At 30.6% G+C, this 15,231-nt stretch overlaps 1 protein-coding gene across 3 annotated transcripts in view; it reads left to right on the forward strand.

The window, feature by feature from the left end:
• The window catches only part of LOC118199905 (cryptochrome-1-like), a 38,414-nt gene that overhangs the window by 8,713 nt on the left and 14,470 nt on the right, over positions 1 to 15,231 (forward strand). For 2 of the 3 annotated variants that reach the window (XM_085816175.1, XM_085816174.1), the window contains exon 2: positions 11,399 to 11,507. In XM_085816175.1, the coding sequence (XP_085672301.1) occupies positions 11,399 to 11,507 (109 nt within the window). Of the gene's footprint in view, positions 1 to 10,176; positions 10,304 to 11,398; positions 11,508 to 15,231 lie in introns of all 3 variants that reach the window. The other variant, XM_085816176.1, reaches the window with a different exon arrangement.

Genomic DNA, 15,231 nt, shown 5'->3' on the forward strand with positions numbered 1-15,231 from the left:
TATTTATCCTCTCAAAAATATGCAACTTGCTCAACTTTTCAATTTTATTAAATTAAATAAGGCCTATCGTTTTTTTTTTTTTTTTTTTTTTTAAGCACTGACAATGAAAGCTGTTATGTTCTATTTTTGCGTTTTTATCCCAAAGCGCGTTAGCCCAGAAGGGCTATTAATTTCGTTTTCGCATTTTGCGTTGAACTGTTTCTACCGAATATTATCGCTGTGTGTTATATTTAAAGATATTTAATAATAAAGAATCAGCATAAATATACGTATGTTTAACGTACATAACATTTATGCAGATACTGTGATAAAACAACGGTACCTACAGCTATGAAATTTTGAATATGTACGTCACCACCCGAATATGGGCATCTGAAAGCTCAAATTTGTAATTTGTTTTATTAACTATTTAACATTTTGTAAAGCATTTATGTGTTTTTGATTAAGAAACTCGACGATTTCTAAGCGAGCAATGGCAACACTGTTCGGCGCAAGACTGTCTATCGGAAATTCTAAAGATATGCTCTTCTTTTAAATGTTTTGTCATATTGCTGCTTAAGAGAGAAGACAGTTCGGATGTACAAAATTTAAAGACCGCATGTCTGTTGATTTTGAAAATTCATTTCCATTGAATTTAACAATTGTTTTCAGTTGGCGAGAGGTATACATCTCTGTTGTACACTATTATTGGTAACCTTTAATTGTTGGTTATTTGTTACATTTTTTTGTCTTTCATATTGCCCTGGCTGCATTGGAAATTTCGTGGTTTTCCTCGTGTGTATACGAGCCAGTACAATTACACTAATGAATCATATCACTTAAATAATGTGAATAATTATAGAATTATTATATAAGTGTAGAATAATTGGGTTGGTTGTTATGTTCACGAGTTGTGTGTAAATGCGTGGCTTTGTGTGATTATGTAATTAATTAATGAAGATTTCAGCAACGGCCTGGCGGTAAAGTGTGTGAGCACTGGTAGTTCTGTCCGAAGTTCGAATCCCGCTAATGCGCTGGTTGCTTGTTATGTTCAGGAGTTGTGTGTAAATGCGTGGCTTTGTGTGATTATGTCATTAATTAATGAAGGGTTCAGCAGCGGCCTGGCGGTAAAGTATGTAAGCACTGGTAGTTCATCTCATTACACATATACTAGCTACGCATATATACATTATAGACAGTGGTGTAACTAGAATTCTTGGTCCCGTATGCAAAATAATTTCCTGGGTCCCTAAACCAATAAATTTAATGTGCTTAAAAATAAAAATTAAACTAAAGAAAAAAACGTGAAAAGTAAAAAAAAAAAAAAAAAAAAAAAAAAAAAAAAAAAAAAAAAAAAAAATCAAGGATTCCTGGAGCCAATGTTTTCATGATTTTTATCACATCTGGATTAATTGTTAAAAAATAAAAGCACGTTCTCAGGGAACCATTTGAAAGTTATGTAATATGAAGAAAGAATAAAAAGGAAAATATTTCCCCTTTGCTAACTGGTGAAATGCAAATTTGCTTTAGTCTGGGTATTTGACGTCAGATGATTTTAATTCTGTAATTTAAGACTTTTTGTGTGCGTGCGTGTGAGTGATAGATAATTGATATTGACAGACAAGATAATTGATAGACGTACAGAAAAAATATTACATCAATAGATAGTACTCTGTGATTTTACTCAACTTACGAACATAATTTATGCAATAATATACAAGTACATTTGTTAAATATAAAACATATTTATCATAAACTTCATAAAGAAAACTATTTGAATATACAATTTTAGTAGAAAATATGTAATATTTTTGCTGTCCTTTTAAAAATCCTTTTGGTACACTAAACTACTTGAATACATCATTTTTATAAAAAGACATGAATGCTAAAGATTTTTCCTGTTTCTTTTTAATTTTCCCTCAGCCCGTACTGCTGTTCTTCTCTAATTCCCCCCCCCTCAATAAGTGTAATTATAACACTGGTGACCGAAATTCATCATAAAGACAAAAATCTTTTTTATTAAAATTTGCGTCTCCTAACCTTCATTTCCGCAAAATTATTTATCAATACCTGGACGTCCATTTTCACAGCCAAGTCAACTTCAACGCTCAATAGTGATAGGTTTAACAACCGATCTTGTATCATAGTGTTTCTTAAATATGTTTTTATTATTGAAAATGACCTCTCGCTCGTGGCTTTGGTTACAGATAATGAATGATAAATACAATATAAGTTAATTGCACTCCCGATTAACTGCTTGTCATGTCATAGTATTTTACCATTGCTAATTTAGCTAAATCCTTAACGGATTTCAAATTTTGGATATCTGTTCTGAAAGTATTTATAAATAATAAAAGTTGTACTTCCAGTACATTAGCAAAGTCTTCTTTATATTTTTTTCTGTATTTTTGAAACATTATTAATAATTTCCGTATTTGTTAACAATGACAAATATTCGTGATTTTCCGCATGTGTAACGTTTATGAAGTATGTTGTGGATCCATATGTGAATAAAGCGGGCGCAGCCCGCTTAGACCGCTGAACACTGGTAATTCGGTCCAACGTTCAAATCCCGGCTAACGGGCTGGCTGAATGCGTGTTTTCTTGATTTTCCGCATGTGTATGATGTTTGCAGTATCTTCTGGATGCATATGTGAATAAAGCAGGTGCAGCTCGCGCAAAACCGTTTAACGCTGGTAGTTCGGTCCAACTTTCGAATCCCGGAAAACAGGCTGGGTCCATGGGTGTTTGGGTGATTTTACGTATGTGTACCGTGTATGCAGTATCTTCTGGATGCATACGTGAATAAAGCTAATGAATCCCGCGAAAAACCGTTGAACGCTGGTTATTCGGTCCAACTTACGAATACCGGCTAGCGGGTTGGCTGCATGGGTGTTTTCGTGATTTTACGCATGTGTATTGTATGCGGAGTATCTTCTGGATGAATACGTGAATAAAGCAGGCGTAACCCGGTCAAAACCGTTAAACGCTGGTAGTTCGGTCCAACTTTTGAATCCCGGCCAACAGGCTGACTCTATATGTGTTTCAGTGATTTTCCACATGTGTATTGGGAATGCAGTATCTTCTGGATGCACAAGTGAATAAAGCGGGCGCAGACCGCGCAAATCCGCTGAACACAGGTAGTTCGGTCCAAAGTTCGAATCCCGGCGAGCGGGCTGCCTGCTTAGGTGTTTTCGTGATTTTACGCATGTGTGACGTGTATGCAGTATCTTCTGGATGCGCACGGGAATAAAGCAGGGGGAACCCGCGCAAAACCGCTGAACCCTGGTAGTTCGGTCCAACTATGGCATAACGGTGATATTTAACATAGGAACTCTTATACACGTCAACAATTAAAAGCGGGCTTCAGCCCGCTAGTTATTAATAATTTCCGTATTTGTTAACAATGACAAATACGGAAATTTAAGTTCCAAAAATGAAAACATCATTGCGATTTTTGTTATTCCAGTCATTCTGTATTTTAACTGAGTATTTAAAATGTCGAGAGCAGCATAAAAAACTGTTACTTTAAAAGACATTTCGGAATTTTCAAGGCCTGTTATCCTCACATAACTCATCAATATTTTCTTGTTTTTATTTTCTTCTATTTTTCAAATTTAGTTTCTATGTCCCATTTATTTTATATACAACAATTTGTATATAAAATTTGTATATAAATTTGTATATTTGTATTTTTGTGAATATACAAGAATTGTATATTCAAAACTCTGCTTCTTTCATAATGTCTTCAAACTTCTTTCTCATATCTTGCATATTAATAGAAACGCTTTTTACATGTTGGTGAGCTCCATTCAAGTCGATTGATTTTCGATTGTCGAGTCGATTGATTGATTGATAGATCCTGCAGATACAGCGCAGGACGTGTTTAAAAAATTTTGTTTTTAATTTTTGGCATTTTGCCAGAAATGTTTAATAATTTGTAGTTAAGCTCATCGACACAACGTATATTTCAAGATGAGAACTCGCACTCTGTCACATGGATTTTAAAAGTAGTACACATAAATACTTGTTTTATACTTCCCTAAACAAGTATAACGTTTAGTTAAAATAAAGTTGTATGAAACAAGTTTTGCGTACTTTGCAGAGAAATGCGCAAAACTTCATTTAATGAAAATAGGTTTGTGGTGGATCAAAAAGCAAAAATCAATTAGGTTATGCGGATATATTTTAGGAGCATTAATATTTATGATTATTGTTATCTGCTTTATTTGCATCTTGAAAAACTATTAATGTCTCGGAAATTAATGACCTCAGATTTCCAGTTTTTACGCTGCTTATAAATTAAGCAGTATCAATTTTTTTTATCTATCTATCATTAATTTATTAAAGACAAAAATATAAAAAAATAAATATAATGTATGGGAACATATATTAACGGAAGCTATTTATGTCTTAGAAAAGTTATGCAGTGGTTCTGAAATGAAAGATAGTAATGTACAAAGGGATTATATGAGTGAAAATCGCTTCATTTATTATTAAAACGTATTAAATAAATTTTCTAATTTGCGAAAATTATTGAAATATTGTAATAACGGGGGAGAATTCTTTTCTGAAATATTCCATTCGTTTGTGTGGTGAAAATAGCAATGTAATTCGCGTTCTTTCAAATGTTGAAATGCAACTTAAAACTATTAGGTCCAACGCTGCCATTGATATGCTTAATATTTTCAGTAATTAATTTATCGAAATTTACGAAGTAGTATATACTTTTAGTTGTGTGATACCATTTTTATTATCATTATTATATTATTATTGACGGTTTCACGTACTGTATTGACGGTGCTGTAGAAAGTAAATTGTAAAATTTAATTTCAAATAACAATTAGAAAGGCGATGTCAATTGTACTTCTAAATCCAAACTTTTTCTGTCCCTAACCATGCCTCTTCGTGCGACTGCACAGGTTGCAAGTACTGTCGTTTATTACATTGTGAGAACTATACATTTAAACCTGCAATTTCTTCCTTATTTAATGATAGTAAGAGATTCAAGATATGAAAAAAATTAAACGCTACGGAATGACTTGCAAAGTTCATTCCAAATTAAGTATCAGAATCCTGCCTAGTTACTTCTCTGATTTATAATTTTCGAGTTGTGATTGCAAAAAGGGGAACATTTCCTTAAAGGGTGGGTCGCCTTTTTATTTGCGTACGCTCCGATCAAGTAGGAGACATCAAATTTACATACATTAATTTATTATTTACATTAATAATTTATCATTTATTTAATTATCCGTTTTAATTCTAAAAATAAAAATGAAAAGCAAAAGGGAATTAAAATTTTTTTTATTGAAACTCCAATTACGAACAATATATGTAAAAAATGAAAAGCAAAAGGGAAAAACATAAAAATAATAATTAATCTTCTTATTATATTTAATTATCCGTATATATGTAAGAAATGAAAAGCAAAAGGGAAAAAAACATATAAAAATAATAATTAATTACATTATTATTTATTTATAATTATCGGTTTTAATTCGCATTTACCATTATTATTTATTTATAATTATCGGTTTTAATTCGCATTTACCATTATTATTTATTTATAATTATCGGTTTTAATTCGCATTTACCATTATTATTTATTTATAATTATCGGTTTTAATTCGCATTTAACACTATTATTTATTTACCTACGCTCCGATCAAGTAGGAGACAAACTTCTCAACTTCTAACCACGCAGCAGAAGCGAAGAAAAATGGTCACGTGACCTTCAATATGAGCACACAGAAGTTTTCCCTAAATCCCTCCCGATACTCCGGATTCTACAGTAACCTAAACGTCAGCAGAAAGTTGTCGGGGTGGGTAGCCGGGTTTGGCGGAAATCGCCACCACCGGCCGCCGTAGCGAGGTCGCCAAGAGCCGGTTATCCGAAAACTGCCGAAATGAGAGATCATGGGATATGTCATGTGATATTAATGGACGAATTACTGTTCTTTAATCGGAAAAGGGGGGAAATCAGGAAAAAATCTGGAAATTTTGTATTTGGCTTTATTTTGTGTTGTGTGAAACAGTGTTCGTGAATTTTTGGATCCCATGGCCGTAACTAAAGTGAATTCGAAATGGGTATTTATGTATGTATTAATTTAATGTATGTGCTCATTTATATTTTAAGTAGTGTTTTTGAATTTAATTATATTTTAATTAAATGATAATTATTTTGTGAATTTTATGTTTGTAGGAATTTGGTATACGTTTTAGTTGAAGTAAACGTGCATGGAAATAATTAAAATATTTGACACTAAGTATTTGGAATGTTTGCGGTATGAATTCGTTGGTGACGTGTATAATATAATAAATAATTTAGAGGTAAAAGTTTTTGGATATTTTATTTATTTTATATGTGGAAATGTTCATATTTGGAAAGGGTAAATACTTTTTCGCGATCAGGTAATTTCATATATGTTCTTTTTACCGGGTTTAAAGATTGAGAAAATTGTCATGTATTTTCGTGAAATTTTTCTAATTTATGAGAAAAAAGCAGTGTACATGGATATAGTGAAGAGTGTGCGCAATGCCATTTTTGTGCAATTCTGGGATTTTTTTTAAGTAAAAATAAGTCGGCGTGTACATGGTTTATGTGTAAGTGTTATTTTGAAAAACGCGTAAGGAGTATGGTATTGTGCACTTTTTCCCAATTTTGCAGTGAATATTTGTCATGATTAAGCAGTTTTGTTTGATAAAATTTCTAGTATAAGTGTAATTCGGCTAGTAGATTGTTGGAAGAAGTGTTCAGTAGATAAAAAGAAAAGAAACATGTCTTTACTTCGTGAAGACAAAATGGCGGCGGGGAAAAAAAATAGAGGGTTGCTGTAGGAGAGTTGGTCGCCAAATTTTCGCCAAAAAATCGCCAAGTTACCATAATGTAAAGATTAACCTTTAATTAATTTAAATGTTCGTCCGCATCAAACTGTTTGTTGATTGGCTTTCCTTGTGCAATTCATTTCTTTCCAGTTCGTTGGCTTGGTTCGTTTTTTGTCTTTTACTCCAATGCTTTTGAAAATATCAAATTTACCACGCAACGAGCAAGTGGCAATTATATTCTTCCAAGATAAAGGTCTTATCCATAAAAAAAGACTGTTCAAATAAGGAAGTCAAATATTTGCCAAAGGCTAAATGGTTCTGCTATCTTCAGTTGTGCAGATGACAGAAAGGCATCTGAAAAGGAATGTGGTTTTGAGAACTAGCACATTCTGTTTCTGACCGGTCTGTGATTTACTTGTGATGCAAAGAGCCGACTTCGAATGACTTTTGTGAATGATAGCTTCAATTACAGAGGCTGTTTGCACATTTTTTAGACGATTTTGGTAAGCGGTAATAAAAAATCGTTTGCTCCAAAAGAAGTAATTGCAATTGTACTATGTTTTTAAAAGTCAAAATTATCGTCTGTGGCTTGAAAGTTTTGTTTTTATTCAAAATGTCGAATTTAACAAAGCAGTGGTTTGAAGGTTACATTTACACTCTTTCCGAAGAGAAATATGCATGCACCGTTATCCAAAAACAATGTGAGAGTCATGGTTTTGTGATATCTAAAATGTCGATAGGTAATATCATCAACAAGGAAGAAAAAAAAACGTAAATGGAACAAAAAACTGGTATCAAGGCCATACCCTTCACTGATATCCCTACTAAATCTCCGATGTGTCATGTATGGATTTTTGTGCTTTCGGACTTTTAAAAACTGCATTATCCAAACGTTGTCCCAAAACCCTAACAGGACTCTGGAAAGCTGATCGAGAGGAATGGGATAGAATACCTCTTCTGCCACTTCAAAAGGCATTATTATCCTGGAAATTGTGGTGTCGAAAGATAGTTCAGAATAATGGATGTCAAATAGAACATTTAAAACACAAGAATTTTATGTAATTTAGTTTTGTGAATACAATTTACATCGTCTAAAAAATGTGTGAACAGCCTCTGTATATTATAACATGCCGGTAGACTGCTTTGTTATGGTGATAAAAAAAAAGTGATATTTATTTTGCAGTTTTCTTTTTAACATTTTTTTTCCTATGAAATATTGATTTTGTATTGGACTTATATATCAGAATTGTCTGAATTCAGAGTGTGATTTACTAAATGTTAGGGTGAAGTGACAAAGCATGCCCAAGCGGAACTAGCTGTTAAGCTACACATGCTTGATGCAACCAATAATATAAAATGCACAAGGAATCTTATCACATTTCTATCAGCTGCATTTTAAACACCTTGAAGGAAACTGCCTCTGGAAGTGTTTGTTGGCTGCTTCTTGTGGGACTGATAGTTTGTTATGAAAAGCTGGTATTTTGAAAAAACATTTAATATAAGCAAATTTGTTACCAAACATAAACATTGGTAACAAATTGGTAGTTGACTACCAATTTATTACCGACCAAGTAGGCTGTTTGGTTAGAGCAGGTTCGGTTAGGTTGTTGGTAACTGGTATGTTGGTTAGAGCAGTTTTTTAATCATCTTGAAAGAGTGCTTAAAGTTTTTAATAAGTAGATTTCATATTTTGGTAAAATAGACAGTATTGTCATTTGAAGGATATATTTGTTTGAAGCCTCATTAGAAGTGGTCCAGTGAAATAATTGCACAGCTGTATCTTAAATCATTGAATCCCATTATTAAATAAGGGCACAAGTCTCCATATAATTAATTAATGGTAATTAATGATGAAATGATATCATAATTCTGTCGCGTTGTCATTTTGACCAGCTCAATTAAAATGCAAGACTTTGTGTCATAACCTCAATTAAAATGCAGTTTCAATTAATTAATTTTAATTAGCTCAATCAATCAAGCTAATTGCTAATTTCAAGCCAATTTTAATTAGCTCAATTAAAATGCAAGATCCTAAGAATTTACACTGTAATTATATTTACACTGTAAATTCTTAGGGACTTAACTTTTGAAATTGTTGGCTTGTATTGTTTAGTTTAAAAGTGTTTCAGGTTTTAAATTGTAATCTGCATACCAAGATCAGAATTCAATTTCTTTTTAGTCTTGTAATTTTTATGTTTTTAAAATTTTTTCTTTTAACATTTTAAAATTTTAGTAGTAAATTTTTAAAAGCATTAAACCTAAAATATAAAAAAAAAAAAATTGTCAAGATATATTGTGTTTTATTTTGATATTAATGTTTTTTCTGCTTGCGAAAATAAATTTCAGCACTTTGTGTAGTTAATTTGTAGTTAGTTTTATAGTTGAATCTCAGATATTTAATGATTTAAATTATTATTATGATATGCTTGAATGTCATGTCATGATTATACTTCAAAAGTTTCCATAAATTATTCATATTTATATGAATGCTTTTTTAATTATTTTTCATATATTTAAGTCATGCAATTACCTTCATGACATTCTGTGTTGATGTTTAGATTTATTATTATGTTTGTCTGGTAACTGTTAGAAATGGGTCACCTGTTGACACATGATAACTGTTAGAAATACATTTGAAGAGCAGTGGTTTCAAGGCGCGAACACCGAGCCTCGAGAGCATTGTGTACAATGCTCTAGTGGGGCAGTGATCGCTCCCTGAAACCGCAAAGCAAATGCCATACATATAGAGGGTTTTTTTTTATATATGCAGTTTAATTATTGCTATTTTTTATTGTTTATGATAGAAATCACGATGTGCAATAATTTATAAAATCACAATAATAACTTTTGAAATTTAAAGATGTTTATATTAATAAAAGGAAGTTACTTTTTCTCATTGAAAACAAATTTTAAAAGGCATCCGATTTGAAGTACTAAGACCTAAAATATGTATGATTCTGTAGTCATTTTGTGTTATTTAGAGGTAAAAGATCAGTAATCAATTTATTTTCACTCAAAAATTTTGAAAAAAATTCGAAAAATTGGTGGTTTCAGGGCACGACCACTGCGCATCAAAGGGTTAAGCAATTAGTCAGTTGTGGATATGGGGATACATTGGTCTATGAAAAATAAAACATTAAAGTTTTTGTGTTATCATCGCTTTTTCATTTTTTGAATCGTTCTCTGAAAATATCTCCAGTTAATCTAGGCATCTTATTCATTTTATACTGAAATGGCAATGCTTATAATTCTTTGAAACATCTTGCTTTCAATAAATTTTCTATAACTAGGAGTATCATCTAGTTTGTACCATCAGCATTTACACAGAATAAAATGGCGAGGCAATCATATCTTTTCTTGTCTCCATTACAGTGATAACCCGAGATTCTTGCATGCATGAAGTGAGAGAAGAGACCAGTTTCATGAACATTTGTCTTTCAGCTGATATCCCTTTGCTTCGTTATTTCATTTGTTAATCATCAAAGTAATTACACGGAAGGTAAATACTACATTTCTTCGATTCTAAGATGCATCTTTTTTTTTTTTCTTCCCATATAAAAATAACTGAAAATGGAAATGCATTCTTAAAAACCACAGTTTTTTTTTTTTTTTTTTAAATTACTGATTATTGTGAAATAATTTGTTTTTCCATGTAACTATTTTAAACTGATCTACTGTTGTTAACAAAATAAAGTTGGTTATCAAAAATATTTGCTGGATATAGTTTAAAATACCATTTAATTTATTTCCTTAGAATCTGTCTGTGTAGAATTCAACAGAGGGGAGCTCTGTTGGTGATACTGAAATTAAGGAATGCGTCTTAGAATTGAAGAAATTTGGTAGTAATATTTGTCTGGTGATTTAATTTTTAGAATTAGTACTGGCTATCAGGACAGATGGAAAGACATAATGCAACATTAACATACTGTACTTAACTACATATATTGAGTCATACTGAATGATAATAAAAATATATATAGTTGCAACTTGAAAAATATATTTTATGATCCAGTTAGTGAATTGATTTTGTTCCTTACTTTAACTGTGTTTGAAGAATTAAAGGAAGTTTGTGTGTAAAAATTCAACTAAATTCACCATTTCAATGTAATTTTCCTATTTCAATCCAGTTTTTCCAATAATTACGCCAACACTAATTTTGATACTTTCCAGATAAATGTGTGTGATAGAGACCATTATATTACTTTTTGATTTAAATTTTATCCCGTTATAATCAATTGATAATTATAAGAAATATAAGATCTGAAAGAAAAAGTATATAATAGAAAAGTAAGTTTTTATGTTATAGGAGCATAATTTCCTGAATGCAAAGCAAGATCAATAAAATTTATTCATTATTTTTCTTACAAACTGCAGCATTGATTAAAAAATGCAAAATGTATGTTAATTTATTTAAAACTACTAATTCTTAATTTAATTTAACGTTATGGCTTATAGAAAAATCTGAGTTTGGCTCTTTAAATTTTTTAATCCTATCATGAGGCTGTGATTAATATGAAAAAATTTTGGTCAGCCTTCATATACAGTATATGAACTAGGACATGTCAATAATATTTCTATTTTTCCCTCTTTACAGATTCCTTCTTCAGTGTCTTGAAAATTTAGATACCAATCTTCGCAAGCTGAACTCTCGTTTATTTGTTATACGTGGTCAACCAGCTGATGTATTTCCTCGCCTCTTTAAGGTATTTGAGAAGCTTTTTTTCATATACAAATACAGTATGTGTTTGATGTACTTTTTCTACAGATTAGGCTTAAATGTGTATAAAGACCCCTCCAATATATATATGTTTGAAGCATAATTAGCTTCTAAACTTTTTGCACTGTATGTCAGTACATGTATGTTGCCAGATTGGAACTATATTCAAACTGAATTTTATGTGATCTTAGATACATACAAGTTTATAAAAGTGCACACAAGTTTATAATCATCAAAACAACTAAATGTATTTACAGTAAAAGTCTGACTATCTGACATTCAGCTAACCGGAAAGCTCTAATAACCAAAATGTTTTCAAATTTTGGAAAAAAATTTTAATGTAAAATTAAGCAAATTAGAGTATTATGAAGCATAAATAGGACTACAATTTAAATAATAATAATGAGTTGCTTAACAATGCGATTTAACGCCAATGATGAATAAATGCGACTTAATGCATTGTCTTGATATGAACCCGAATTAAATTTTTTATACGCTATGTCTGTAATTTTTTACAGATTTAATTTTTGTTACGGACATAATTTGTTTGTTAATGTCCACTGATTAACTAAATAAGGAGTGATCTGTTGCTTCAAACTTCTGCCGAATGACTGACGAAAATTCGGTAAGATATCCACCAATTTTTTTGGTTGACAGAATTTCGTCATTGGATATGTTTTATTTGCTAGATTTCCCTTTTTTCTTTTGAACTCTCGCATAATATATGTGTAGGCATTTTGATATTAAGTTGATAACAAATAAAATAACTCTTTTCATAATTTTAGACCATAATTTTTTCCTTCCATTTATTTGGCTTTTTGGCTATGAAATGCATTTATTACGTATCTTGTTATATGGAATTTTCGCATATTCGGTATTTTCCAAGCTTTCCAAACAGTCAAGATTTTACTGTATTATTAGCCAAATCTGGGGAATAATTCTACATATCAAATCTTATGGATATTAATTAACACTCCTTTATTTCTTGAAATAAGTTTAATATCGTTTTATTTATGACATGCATATTGGAATTGAATAAATAATGGGTGTGATTTCATACGAGGTTCTTATTTTGGCTTATAGTTCTACAGCTTCTTTCTTTTGCTTAGTGTTTCATTTTAAATTGATAAAAAAAATAAATAGTGTAAAGTGACCACACGTGGGACAGTCCCACTTTTTGGAGGACTGTCCCGCGTCCTGCCGATTTTTAAAAAATGTCCCGCAATTTTAGAAAACTTATTTTAAATATACTGTAAATATATATTACTTATTATTTATTAATTATTATAGTAAATATAAAGAAATAAAAAATATGTGAATAAAAAACACATAAAATGCATGCAGAGTAAACTAAATTTGGCAATGTAACGAGTTAGATTTACTCGGTGGTGTTCGATCATTAACGTTGCACCTCATCAAGGAATGTATGTATTGTTAACGGAGCAACAGCTAGCATTAGCTGAAAGGCTATTTGCTTTCCACACCATAAACCACAATCAAAGTTTCAGATCAATTGATTGCATGTCGCAAATGATCAAAACATTGTACGACAAAAAATTTGCATGTGCAAGGATAAAATTCGAAGCAATTATTTGTAATGTTTTTCACTATATTCGTTTTCACAATTGCAGAAAGAATTAGATTAAATGCACCTTTATATCCTTATATTATGATGCTTCCAACCACAAAGATTTAATATTATTTCCCACAATTGTTAGACTTTTTGATCCAGAAACAGGAATTAAAATTAGAATATTAGATTTTGTTTCATTGCCAGGTGAAACTTCACAAATAATTTTTGATTCAATAAGTGCTTTTTTAAAAAAGAATAAATTGAACAATAAAATTATTGCCTATTGTGAGGACAGCACTAATTCACATTTTGGTGGAAAAGCTAGAAGAGGCATCAATAACGTTTTTATGAAACTTAACAAACATTTGAACGAATAAATTATTGGGGTAGGTTGTGCAGCGCTCCTTCTACACAGTACTATTCAAACAGCATCTGACTTACTTCCAGTGGATCTTGAAAATATTAATGCAAAAATTTATTTGTATTTATATATATATATATATATTTACACTGTGTGTGTTGAAAGTTTGAAGGATTTTTGTGAAAGCACAGAAATAGAATATAAAAGAATTATTCAGCAAAACACGATGGCTAGCTCTTTTACCAGCTGTAGAAAATATTTTTAAAATATACGAACAATTAAAATCATACTTTTAACACATGATAAATGTCCAAGAATATTGCAGCTCTTTATTGAAAATGACACATCACAAATTTGGCATCAGTTCGTCTACAACCAAGCTACATTATTTCACAATGCTGTGAAAATTATTGAAGGGGACAAAATTTCAGTTACAGAAGTGTCAAATAAAATCAATAATTTAAAAACAAAATTGTGAGAAAGAATTGATAACGATTACGTTCCTTTAGTTATTCGAAAGGGCATCACTAGATTGGAAGAACAAGGTCCCATTAAACGACCTGATTTTCTGAAAGAAGTCAGAAATTTTTATAATAACTGCTTGGAATATCTTGAAGAATGGACAGTTCAATTCGAGGATATAAAAATTTTTCATTGGGTGACATTAAAAAAGGAGATTTTATGGGAATATGTAAAAAAATCTTTTTAATATATTAGTAATCATTTTCTAAAAAATAATATTTGCAAAAATGATCTTTTTGATGAGGTGTCATTTTTAAAAATATATGTCACTGAAGAAAAAGTTGAATGTTCATTGTCTGCAAATGTGGAAACAGACCAAAAAATGGATGGAGTTATTCCTTCATTTTAAACAGAATAATATTCCTTATGAAAATAGTCTGAAAACTGTAGAACATGTGCTCTCCTTTCCAGGAACAAATGCAGCAATAGAACGTGCTTTTTCTAGTATGAATAAAATATGGACAATTGAAAAAACACAGTTGAACATTAAAACTTAAAAATATGTATTAAGTGTAAAATATAATTTGACCAATTTATGTGAGAAATTCACAACATTTTAATAAATGATCCGAATCTATTGCAAAGTATTCACTCGGATAAATATCTGAAATAAATGAATGTATACAATAAAATAAATTTTTTTGAATTATTGGTCTGCTTTCATAACTAAATTGCAATTCTCATTTCATTCCATTTGTCTCGCTTTGTCTCGATGAAAATGTGGTCACATTAAAATAGCATGCATTTAAAGCAAAAATGTGAACTTATATCCATGTAAACTGTTATTGATAGTAAACACTGTTTTCATGTGTTTTTAAATTGACTGCCTTTAATGTTCAGATTAAAAATACACTCATGATTTTCAATGATAATGTAGTCATTACCATATGTACATGTAGTAAAATTTTAAAATCTTTTCATACAGTTTTCTCATTCTTACAAAGTTGCACACAAAAAATCAAGATTTTATGAAAAATAATTATGTAATCAGCTGAAACTTTTATAGAACCTAAATTATATATAAAAAAATAAAATTGAAAAAAAGTGTATAATTTTCTGAAAAATTTGTATGTTAGGTAAGAAATAGATAAATTCTGTGATATACACAATAATGACTTGATGAAACTTTGTTTCTTTTTTATATTGTTCATATGATTAGCATTATGTGTCCTTGAATTTTTCATAAATAATGACTAAATATGTAACTGAGCAGCCAGATATCTTCATGAATTAAGCAAGATCACATAGATCACT

The sequence above is a fragment of the Stegodyphus dumicola genome, chromosome 4 (genome assembly GCF_044657685.1).
Source record: "Stegodyphus dumicola isolate Sdum_Otavi_A_Nest chromosome 4, ASM4465768v1".
Lineage (NCBI taxonomy): Eukaryota > Metazoa > Arthropoda > Arachnida > Araneae > Eresidae > Stegodyphus > Stegodyphus dumicola.